The sequence below is a fragment of the Falco biarmicus genome, chromosome 1, assembly GCF_023638135.1.
Source record: "Falco biarmicus isolate bFalBia1 chromosome 1, bFalBia1.pri, whole genome shotgun sequence".
NCBI lineage: Eukaryota > Metazoa > Chordata > Aves > Falconiformes > Falconidae > Falco > Falco biarmicus.
In genome coordinates this window covers 86,993,107-87,004,815 of record NC_079288.1, presented here as the reverse complement: position 1 = coordinate 87,004,815, position 11,709 = coordinate 86,993,107, and the positions used below count along the sequence as shown (strand labels likewise).

The 11,709-nt window shown below is 44.8% G+C and overlaps 1 protein-coding gene across 2 annotated transcripts in view; it reads left to right on the top strand.

Moving 5' to 3' along the window:
• The first annotated feature begins 896 nt into the window (after positions 1-896).
• Positions 897-11,709, top strand: part of DNAAF9 (dynein axonemal assembly factor 9) — a 79,231-nt gene continuing 68,418 nt past the window's right edge. Inside the window, exon 1 of one of the 2 annotated variants that reach the window (XM_056344260.1) lies at positions 897-1,054. In XM_056344260.1, the coding sequence (XP_056200235.1) occupies positions 969-1,054 (86 nt within the window). In that variant the 5' untranslated portion in view covers positions 897-968. Of the gene's footprint in view, positions 1,055-7,015; positions 7,084-11,709 lie in introns of those variants that run through there. The other variant, XM_056344269.1, reaches the window with a different exon arrangement.

Sequence of the window (11,709 nt, the reverse complement as noted above, 5' to 3'; positions counted from 1 at the left end):
AGATGGATGCTGGGCGGAGGGGGGGTTATGTGGGGGGGCGTAACAAGAGGGCGACTGGGGGAGATGGGGGTGCCGGTGGCTCCCCCCAAGGGGTGCCCGACCGGGGTGCCGCGGTCCTGGGGTGCGGCGGGGCAGGGAATGGCTGTTCCGGAGGGGTTGACACGGGGGTGCAATGTGGGGGCGTGGGGGGCCGGGGCATGCCCATGGGTTCAGACATGTCCATGGGGGCAGCACTTCGGGGGAGGCCAGGGCACATCGCCCCTGGGATCCGTGGGGTCTGTGTCACACCGCCCCGTGGGGTCTGTGAAGTCCGTGTCACACTGCCTCAGGGGGTTCTTGGAGTCTATGCCACACCTCTCTGCAGGATTCCGTGGGGTCGTCGTCACATCGCCCCGTGGGCTCCCGTGGGGTCCATGTCACACCGTCCCGTGCGCTCCGTGCCACACCTCCCTGTGGGGTTCCGTGGGGTCCGTGTCACACCGTCCCACGGGCTCCGTGCCACGTCGCCCCATGGGGCTGCAGTGCTTGGACGAGCCCACGCCAGGGCCTGGGGGGGAAGATGCTGGGGGTTGGACGCGCCCATGAGCGGCCCGGGGAGGGGGGGGGGAGTAGAACGGTCGCTGAGCCGGGGGTGTGTGTGCAGGGGCATAAGCTGGGCGATCCCATTCCTCGCCCGAGGGGGGGGAACCAGCCGTATCCCCGTCTATGTTTGCGCCCAGCTGTTGCCAGCGGTAGAAACCTTTCCGATCCCACTCCGTGTGAGCCGACGAGAGGCTCGGCCTGAATTCTTAGACAGCCGGGAAGGCGGAAAGCGCGGGCAGCGGTGCGGCCGCGCCGCTGTGCCCCCCAACCCGCGGCGGGGAGCGCGGTGGTACGGGTGGGGCGGGGCGAGGCGGGGCGAGGCGGGGCGGGGCGCAGCTCCCGCAGTGCTGCCGGCTCCCTCCTGCCGGTACCGCATCGCCGTCGTCATGGCGCTGTGCGGCCGCTCCGCGCTCCTCCCGCCGGCCCCGCGCCCCTCGCCGCGTCGCCCCCGGGCCGCCGGCGCCTTCCTCAGGTAACGGCGGGTGGGGGGGAGCCGCCGCGGAAGGGCGCTGAGGGAGCGGGCGGACGCTGAGGAACTGACAGACAGGGGCCGGGCTTCGGGGCTGCGCTGAGGGGTTCGGTGGGGTGGGGCCGGGCGCTGGTGGGCTCTGAGGGGCCGGGGGTGTGGAGGGGGCCACGGATGTTGGGGGGATTGCGTGGGAGCGGGGCTGGGGCGGGAGGGCAGCGGCAAGGGGGTGATGCAGAGGGTTTGAGGGAGTGGTTGGGGGCGTTAAGGGGTTTGGGGGGAGTAGCTGGGGTGCTCGGAGAGCTGGGGGGGGCAGAGTGGCGAGAAACTAGGGTGTGAAGGGCGTTGGGGTGGGCTGGGGGGTTAGAGGGCTTTGGGGGGACAGAGGTAGGTAAAAATAAAGGAGTTTGGGACATGAAGGAGAGGCTTTTGTGGTGTGCAGGGGGCATAAAGGAGTTTTGGGGGGATTGTAGGGGGTTTAGGCAGTGTTGGGGTGGTTATGGGGGGCTGGAGCATTCGGAGCAGGTCTTAGGGGCTGGGGCTGTGGGGAGGAGGGTGGGCCATTGTGGGGGCAGGCTGATATTGCAGGTGGCACTGGGGTAGAAGTGTGGATGGCCTCGGCAGGATGGCAGGCAGGAGCCTGACTTGACCTTGTGGGTGTAGGGACTGGCGAATCCTGAATCCGGCTGGTGGAGGGTGTGTGCGAGGCTGTGATGGACTGGGGGCCAGGGGACAAAAAGAGGATTTGGGGACCTTGGAGGGGAGCTGGTTTGGAGAGAGTGGGCTTGGGGTGGTGTTACGGTGGGGAGGTAAGCCTGGGTCTGGTTTGGGAGGGAGTAGGTGTGGGGTTACCTTGGAAGTAGGGAAAAAGGGCTTGTGAAATGTAGGCAAGCCAAACTGGGGTAGAGCTAGCAGAGATTGCGGGGGTGTTGAGGGATTATGGAGAAAAAGGAGAAAGTGTATTTGTGTTGGCGCCTGCTGGGTGGCTTGTGGAGAGTGGCTTGAGGGCATGAAGGTGATGACAATCTCTGGGCTTCAGAAGTGTGGGGGATAGAGCTTGACAAGAGATGGGGCATGGGGATATGTTAGATGATAGCATTGGCTCTGTGAGAGCTCAGGTGTCAGCTCAGGTATCCTTAGGTTGCTAGAGCTCTGTTTCCTTTTAGAGACTTAAGGTGCACCCCTGTGTGTATTAGACTGCAGTGTATTATCTCAAGTACCTGAACAGAGGAAACGGCCTCATGTTGCACCAGGGGAGGTTTAGGTTGGGTATAAGGAAACATGTCTTCATTGAAAGGGTTGTCAAGCACTGGCACAGGCTGCCTGGGGATGGGGGGGAGTCAGTGTCCCAGGGGACGTTCCAAAAACACGTAGCTGTGGTGCTTGGGACATGGTTCAGTGGTGGCCTTGGCAGTGCTGGGTTAACGGTTGGTCTCGATGATCATAAAGGACTTTTCCAACTGAAGTGATCCTATGATTCTATTCTATAGTATCATTAAGAACAAATCAGGAACTGAAGTGCTTGGTGCTTTCAATAGTTACAGCACAATACATGGAAGTATTTACCAGGGTGAAGTCAGATAATAGAGTAACTGGGACATTACATGTAAATTGCAGGCAAACAGCTGTCTAAGCTCTCTGGGTGTTTAAGTGGGTCTATGTTTGCTGTAGATTTTCAATTTTTTTTTAAAAAAAGGTTTTTAGATTTTGTACAAGAAGGGTACAAAAGCTTTTTCACTTTTCAGACAGTATGCCTGTGAAATGAGAAATTCTGTACTGTGAGAGAGAAATGGAGGTTCTGTTTGCTTGAAATAGATGAACATGGCTGTTCTGTTCGGTTGTGTTGCCTCTCTGCCTGCAGATAGAAATTGAATTGATCATAAGAGGGAAGGAAAAGTGACCTTTTCAAATACTGTTTTCACTGCATAAATTGATCTTAATTCTTAGTATTTGTTTGTAGTTGGAAAGCATCTAAAATTTCGTGATCAGTAACAAAATACCAAGGCGGTTAAAAAAAAAAAAAAAAGCTGGAAGAGAAAATGGTTTCCACTCAAGCCTCTTTCTTTATGAGTAATTTTTGTAATCTGAGATCCTGTTTTAGAGTTGTCATGAGAACATTCAGACTCTCTGTGAACATCTGCAAGCTTTTGAGCTCCACAGAGAGATCCAGACAGCATCTGTAATTTGGCATGTTTGTAGGAGGCATGTCATCCGTTAATTTTTTTTCCTCTTCAACATTCGTTCTTGTGCAGGGTTTTTTTTTTTTTTCAGGCCAGATGGAGGCAGGGAGGCCAGTGTTTGCAATAAATTTCCCAAGCAGTCAGCAGATACCAGGCAGTTAATAAAAATAACTTAAAACAAAACTATCCGTTACCCTCCTCCCCGTGCCCCCAAGTCCCAAACAGGAATGGAAAAATTCTTAAAGACTATATAAAGAATAGAGAAATGGGCAGAGATAATTCTTGGACTTCTTCCACATACTTCAGAGTTTTGGTCTGCCATATGGTGTGTTGAGACCTGGCATTTACCAGGGTGAACCTCAGCATTGTAACAACAAAAGCAAGTAAAGAACGGTTTTGTAAATAAAAAGAAAAAATCCCATAGCTAAGAGATGAGTACTGCCCAAAAAAGGGTATGCCTTTTTAGAAGGTGATGTCATGTTTCATGTCTGGTTTTAGTAGCGAGTATTTTCCTTAAGAATACATGCATATCTGAACAAAATTTCTATTAAATGCTTTTGTTAAATATCACCATCTAGATTTATTCGGTAGGGCTCTGGACCCACACAACAAGTTTGCATTACCTTTATGTAAATCAGAGTAGGCAAATCCTCATTATTGATTACCCATGTTGGTAACATAATACAGCTTAGTTCTCTCCATGTACCTGTGCAAGGAAGTGCAAAATAAATACTTGGGTTAATTTTTATGTTGTCTCTGCCTATATGCCTAATATTATCCTCTAAACCATTCTGGTTTTAATTACATAGTGGTTAAGTATGTGGCTTTTTTTCCCCCCCTGTGGCTTCAGAGGAGTATTTGGTGGGGTGTTTGGGAGCACGGTGGTGCAGGGACGAAAGAGTTGTTGCGGTTTCCCAACCAGTTTTAGCAGGGAACATGTTTGTGTTGAAAGATTAACAGTTTGTATCCATGTGTTCCTTATGTAATTATGTTGAGGTTCAGGATTTTGTAATAGCACAGTTTCACCAAAATTTTTTTTAGGGGATGCACTGTATTTCAGATTTTCAAGGAGAGAGCTAATTTAACTTTCTGATTTACAGGAGGAAAAAAACCAATAAGTTAAGCCCCATGCCTTGAATATGGATAATTTTTTACCATGTTGGGGAAGTTGGATGGCTTAGGGTCTGTTGAGTACTAGGCTGGAGCCCAAGTTAAGAGATATGTGGGACTATGTGTTTGATAGGAATAGAAAGGTAGAAAAAGTGCTAGGGAAGGAAAAGCAGTCAGGAAGAGAATCAGAGCTATTGCATTAACTGCTGCCTGTGGAGCTTCAGCTGAACTTACCTCTTCGTGGTCGTTCAGCTTGAACTGATGGCAAAGCATCTGGCTTTGTGTTTTGCAGTGTGGCTGCAGTGGTTGTGGTCTAGTGATGGGCTCTGAAAGTAAATCTAGTCTTAAGGCACTGTAGCTTAACATCTCTGGGGATACGTTACAGTGGCCTTTCAATGCTTAAAGGAGGCTGATAAGAAAGGTGGGGACAGACTTTTTTTAGTAGGGCCTGTAGGGATAGGACAAAGGGTAATTTTAAAATAAAGATGGTAGATTTAGATCAGCTATTAGGAAGAAATTCTCTTAGTGTGTGGGTGATGAAGCACTGGACCAGGTTGCCTAGAGCAGCTGTGGATACCTCATCCCAGGCCAGGCTGGATGGGGTTTGGAGCAACCTGGTCTAGTGGAAGGTGCCCCTGCCCATGGCAGGGTGTTGGGACTAGGTGATCTTTGAAGGTTCCTTCCAATCCAGATAATTCTATGATTCTGATTTTTGCTGAAGTGCCAGACACTTGCCTTGTTTTCCTGATCAGAGATTGAGTGATGGCAGCATAATTACACTCAAGCTGCTAGTCTTTCCTGCTTCTTCAAATACTGTCATTTTCTCAGGTGATGATGTTTTTTGAGGGTGAATGGTTGGCATCAATAACATGCTGCAATTTTAAGAAGTGAAAGTACAGACCTGGTATTTGTAAATGAGCTTGTTAAAACAGAGAATGTGTCAAGGCTGCAGGTCTAACTGGCATGTATGGATGTGTAGGTCGTGGACAACCTATCATTTGATTGCACCCATGGAAGAACTTAATTTCTAGTCCATTAGCTGATACTGAGGTCCAATCTGTGAGTTGCTTAACCTAAGGCTGCACTATCCAGCATGGTTATAGAAGATGCCAGCATGAATCTTGGTGTGGTTACTTAATAAATAATACCACTCTTTAGATATGTTGAAGTGCCAAAGATGCTGAGCAAGCTTGTAATTTGCAAATGGCATCAGGTACTCTCAGACATTTAGTAAGAAGAGATTCATGCTTGTTCCTGTGTGCTTTGAGGTGTCTGAATTACAGAATTGAATATTACTATTAAGGTCAAGAAGCAAGAATCTGGTCCTGTAAAATGCACACAGAGCTGCAATTTTTTCCTTTACCTCCATTTTTAATATTACATAGAGTCATTTAAGTTAGAAAAGACCTTTCAATCATGAGTTGAACTGTTAACCCAGCACTGCCAAGGCCACCACTGAACCATGTCCCCAAGCACCACAGCTACATGGTTTCTGACGACCCCCAGGGACAGTGACTTTCCCCCGTCCCCGGGCAGCCTGTGCCAGCGCCTGCCAGCCCTCTCGGTGCAGAATGTTCCCTCACACCCAATCTCACCCTCCCCTGGCGCAACGTGAGGCCGTTTGCTCTCATCCTGTCGCTGGTTCCTGGGGAGCAGAGACCGACCCCCCTGGCTACAGCCTCCTGCCAGGCCGTTGCAGAGCCACCGGGTCCCCCCCAGCCCCCTTCTCTCCAGGCTGACCCCCCCGCACCCCCAGGCTGGTGCCCCAGCCCCTGCCCCAGCCCCTGCCCGGCTCTGGACACGCTCCAGCCCCTCAGTGTCTGTCTGGCTGTGAGGGGCCCAACGCTGAGCCCGGGATTCAAGGTTCAGTGCTACTTTCTGTTGCTAGACATGCGAAGTGTTTTTTTGAGGTTGGTAGATTTCCTATTTGCAATCAAGTTCCCTGTGTTCATTGTAGAGAAAAGTTGAAAACAGCTGGAAAATTGTCATGTATTTTGAGGTGGGTGAATGCCGTTGCCTTGGGTGATTGCCAAGCAGTAAAAGTTGTTTAGGTGAGCTAAGAAAAAAACCCAACAAACAACAACACCTGAGAAAGTATGTTATTGTTGAAAACTAGTCCATTTTGGATAAGCTACTTTTGAAATCAGTGAGATTCTGAGAGTCTTTAACTGTCTGACTTCAGGTTTCTGTTTTCACAGAAATGTTCAAGATGGAGATTATGTGAGACTGTGGGAAATAAGCAGACAATAATAATGTTTCTGGTCAAAATTGTGAGGTCAACAAGAGGCCCATGAAAAATAAACTTCATTTTTTTTGGGGGGGGGGGGGGGGAAGTAGAGTGGAAACAGATGGTAGTAGCAGCAAGTTAACAGGAAGTGAGATTTGCGGAAAGAAACTGTTTTATCTTTCCATTTTATTTATTTATTTTAATATCAAGTACTTACTGTCAAAACCAGTGTCTGTCTTAGGTAGACAGCACAAATCTATTCAAGTCACTTCCTGAATATGAACCTTGTTAATATGAGGATTTGCACAGGCTTGCCAGGGATGTCTCAGGTTTTGCCCCTTGTTCACTGTTATCTGTCAAAGCTTTACCGTGTGTGGGTTTTTAAGACTGCCTAGCCTTTGTGGGGGAGGAGCGTAACATCTGCCAAGATGAAGCAAAACGTAGTCAGCGTGGTGAAATCACATCCTTTGTCAGCTGAATTGCATGTTAACCATAGCTGCAGCCATCCCAGATGTATTGTAAGCCATCCTGTGGGAATCAATTGGGAACTGATCAGGGATCAATGGTAATATCGTTGCTGTGTTAGTACCACTGGATTACAATATTACGTAGAGGAAACTTGCACACAGAATAAATTCAGCTAGCAAGAAGGGATGCAGACGAAAGTAACATGTTGTGGACACATATAAAACCAAAATTCTGTGTGGCGTTACTTAAAAAAATGTGTGTGTTCCTCCTGATTGAGGAAGGCACTGTTAATATTCTCTGTATTTGCTAACATACATGGCTTGCAGCACCATGTCTGTTACTAAGTTGTGACAGGCTAGACTGTTGTAAAGCAAGGTACTTTGCATAATTAGTATGAAGACATGAACAGATGAGCACTAATTCTTAGAAGTTAATGATTGTCAATTATCTTCCTCCTTTTTTGGATCTAGTCCAAGATTAGCAGAATATAAAGTACCTCAACATATAGTTTCTTAATTGGCCCAAGCACACTTTATTGCCAGATGCCACCTCAAAATGTGGCTTTGCCTTCTGCCCTGCCTTCATCAGCAGTCAGATCAGCTTGCTTATATGTTGGTTTTGTTTTTTTTTTAATTCCTGGGCTGGAGTTTGTTTGGATCCATAAGCTGATCTGACTTTACACATGGCTTCAAGATGGTTAGTGCAGATACAAAGGCAGTGAGAAGGACGAGACTGTCCTTGCAGCACTGTAGACTCTTACTGGCTTAAGAAGATGTAGAAACTGCATCTTCTGTTCATGCTGTTCATGAAAGTGCATGCTGGAAAAAATCTCACTTCACCTACTTCAACTTCTTATCCACAACTAAAGAAGCCTGGTTGTCTCGTTGGATATAGTTGGATAAGTAGTTTGCAGCTTATGTCTTGTCCAGGTCTTACTGAAGTCCAGGAATTTGGGGCTTCCTTAGAAGGGCTTCATGTAAATGTGTTTTCGAACACACCTAATGATGTTTTTTCAGCAGCAAGCTACTGTGAAATTTAGTTGTGGTTATGTGTGGGTGGATCCAGAGCCACATCTTCCAGGAAAACTTCCTAAAGCCCAGAGGGTTATGCTGTTGTGTGGAGTTTGTTCTTCGTTGTTTCTGTTTGAAATTGTGTTGCTGTGGTAAAATGAAAAGGAGTTAAAAGTCAGAACCCTTGTTAGGGCGCTTGCTTTGGAGGCGGGAAAAGTCATGGATTTTTGTTCCCAGGACAGTTTCTTTGTTTTTGTCAGATGACTGTTTAATGCGAAATGCAAGAAAATGCCATTTTTTCCCCTCTGACTTTTATACACAGTTTAGCCTGTATTGTTTAAAAGCATGTAGTAAGAATTCTAATTATCCTTGTCACTATTTCTGAATAATGTCTTTCTTCAGACACAGAAGTCTTCTGTTTTTAATGGAAGCCTTTGAATGTAATGTTTTATACACACTTGAAATGATGTTGAAAATATTTCTGTGAAGAAATATTCTTTAAATGAGGCAAGGAAAAATATTTTGTTGAAGGCTGTTTAATATTAAGGTTGAAATAAACATCTTTATGGTCATACATATCATTACAAAATAATGAACATCTAATTTGCCCTGTGCTTTTTTTCCTTTTTATATCAGGACTGTCTCCTGAAGGAAATGTGCCACTGACATTAAACTTTACTTGGCAGAAGTTTTTTAGCAGCTTATTCTGAGAGGTTTATGTATTTTTAAGGGGTGCAGCAAAGTTATAATTTCTTTGCAAGATACTGAAAGTAATTCTAGGAGAGTAAAGTTCTGAATCTTAAATCAAAATTTAAGGAAGGAAAGAAATACCCAACCTAGAATAAATGTGCAACTACTTTCCTCCCCCAGTTCCTCTTTCCTTTTCACCCTGACCATGGTTTGCTTGAACAGATCAGAAAACACTTTCACAGAGCTAAAGAAGACAAAAACTGTCTGTATTTTGCTTTTTTCTTCCGGTCTTGTTGCAGAGACTTACAACACTACTTTGTTTTAAGTTATAAACATATTTGATCAGATCTGCCCTTTGTTGAACCTGTTAGTGTGAAATTAAGATTTAAAGATTTTAGGAATAACTTACCTTGTATTGTATAATAATGTTTCTTTTAATAAATGGGAGCATTTTTCCCCATGAGTTTCTTACAAGCAGTTTCCATACTTGTTCTTTGTCAAATTGAGTTCCCATCATTCCTTTCTTTTAAAAGTGGTCAGTAAGGGGAGGGGAGGATAGCAAAATTAAAGTATGTATTCATGGTCTGCTTGTAATGCATAACAGGTTTTAAAAATATTTTGCAATCCAGAAGAACCTGTCTTTGGCTGGAGGGCTGCTTACATTTGCCTTGAGAGTAACAGTTGAACACAGGTAGTAGAAGGATTTTTGCATCTTGGTTCTGAGGAGTTGAATTAGAATCTACCTTTTACGTGTTCAGATCGCAAGTATTCATAGTTGTTTTTTCTGATGACAGTTTCTTTTCTCACTGAGCAGAAGCAGAAAGATGCATCCCCTGATATGGTAAATGATTTAATAAAAAGCAGTATGGAAGCTGCTTGTGTCATTGCAGAAGTCCTTTGGCATGCTTTCTCACAGTCCTTTTACTCTGTCCTTTAGACAGTCTTGGGAGGCATGGGCTTCTCTTAAGCAGTCCTTTGCAGGTGGGTTGAGAAGTGTATTTGTTTTCATGTGGGCTTTCTACATCAAGTTGCTTCCATTTTCTTGTATTTTACAGAGGCTCTAGCAATACTACTTGCCCACAGATGGTCCTTAAATGACTATACGCTTGTTTGCATACTAAAGATGAAATAAGTCAAATTCGTGTGTAACCACAGTGAAGAGCCTAGTAACTTTCTGCCCTTGATCTCGTGACATGAGGAGCATAAAAATAATAGCACTGTGTAGCTTGCCATCATCTCTCATCTAGGTAGTCTGAGGTCCTGCTTAGTGGTGAGATGAAAATCTTCCAGAATAAGCTACAAAACCTTAAGTTTGGATAGCTGTGAGATTCAGTTTTAGGTGAGGTTTTAAAGAACTTCTAATTAGAAGTTGCTAAAACGTGCAGCAGAAAGTTGTGTTTCTTTCACAAACTTTATGACATCACCTACCTGGGCAAGAGCATCTGATAGTGCCTAATTGTGTCTTTTTGCTGTCATCAGTGGATTTAATGTCTGTTTCTGTGTCTAAGACCGGATCAAAATATCTATTCATACACACAGTGGACTGTGATACAGTATAGCATATAATATGAATTGGGAAGTTTTAGGCAAAAAGAATAATTGAGGGATTGAGAATTCAAATAGGCAACCTAAAAATGGGGAAAAATAGAATTGGAGTGGTTTGCATTGCTTTTGTACTCCCCATGACAAATGTTCAAATGTCTGTCCTTTACTGCAGATGTTCAGATTGCATTTAGATTAGCTATAACGTAAACCTTCTGTGTGCATTCTGTCTTTCAGAGAAAGTAGAGCATGATAATTGTAGTAGCACTGAAAAGATTTATTTGCTTTTTACTTGACAGAAGTTACTATGAAAATAGGAATACTTGACCTTACTTTCTTGTTTGAGATGATCATAAATTTAGTTCTGTTTCAGTGTTTCTCTAAGAGACATTTGTTTCCTAGAGCTGAACAGCTCATACTTATATAAACAAGGCTATAAACAAGAAATACATTCAGTAATACCAGCAGTGAAATTCCTTGCCTTCTATCTGTATTAAAACAAGCTCACAAAATGTTGCCTAGAAGCAGAAATTATATTGCTCTTTGTCTGGCTATTGTAGCTGAATTTTTTGTCTGGCTTAAAGGCACATTGGACAATCAAATTCAACTTTATAATATAAACAATTAATTTTGATTATGAAAATCTTGGCAAGACTTGGTATGGTTTCGTTTCTTTTTAATGTAGATATTAAAGATTATATTTTAGGCTTCTAAACTTCCCTAACTGTTCATTTTAGGAAAATGTCATGGTTTTTATACAGAAGTCATGAGAGAGGCAATGTGTATCTTACGAAGATGATCTAGTTATTTCTTTGGGTATAGAAGGGGGGAAAAGTTCCTACTTTTATGATTGCATTAAGTAGTATTTATTTAGAGTTGTTCTGAGCTGTGGTTGACTTTGGCTGGAAACCCACTAGTATAAGTTCAGTTTGTTAATTGTTCTTGCAGAAAAAAAGTCTTTCTTACAAAGTGACACTCTTCTAGAGTTCAGCTTTTGCTACGTTAAATCAGAGTATTGGCTCTATATTTTTCCTTTATGGACAAAATAAAATTATAGTGGGTAATGCCAGATTCAAGGAAGAACTGTAGCACCTGAAACTTAAATAATAAGAGAAAATCTCCTGGTCAGGAGCTGTCTCTTGGAGTGTTTGCTAATAATTGCTTTCTCTTTCCTGTCTGAAAGTTCCCTTGGTTCTGCATTTCTGTTAATGTATGTGCTTGTAATAACGACAGGGTGACCCATTTGGGTTTTGTGGTACTGGTAGGCAAAAGCATCACTGGGACACCGCGGATAGCATGACACTGGTGCTTTGTTAGCTGAGGACGTGGATGAGACCCTTCAGGTTTGCGAGTGGAAACAGTTCTCTGTGCCTTCCCCCCATTTGTCCTACACCAGTATCCTGCTTTTCACTTGGATCTTGTAAGAAGTCAGGG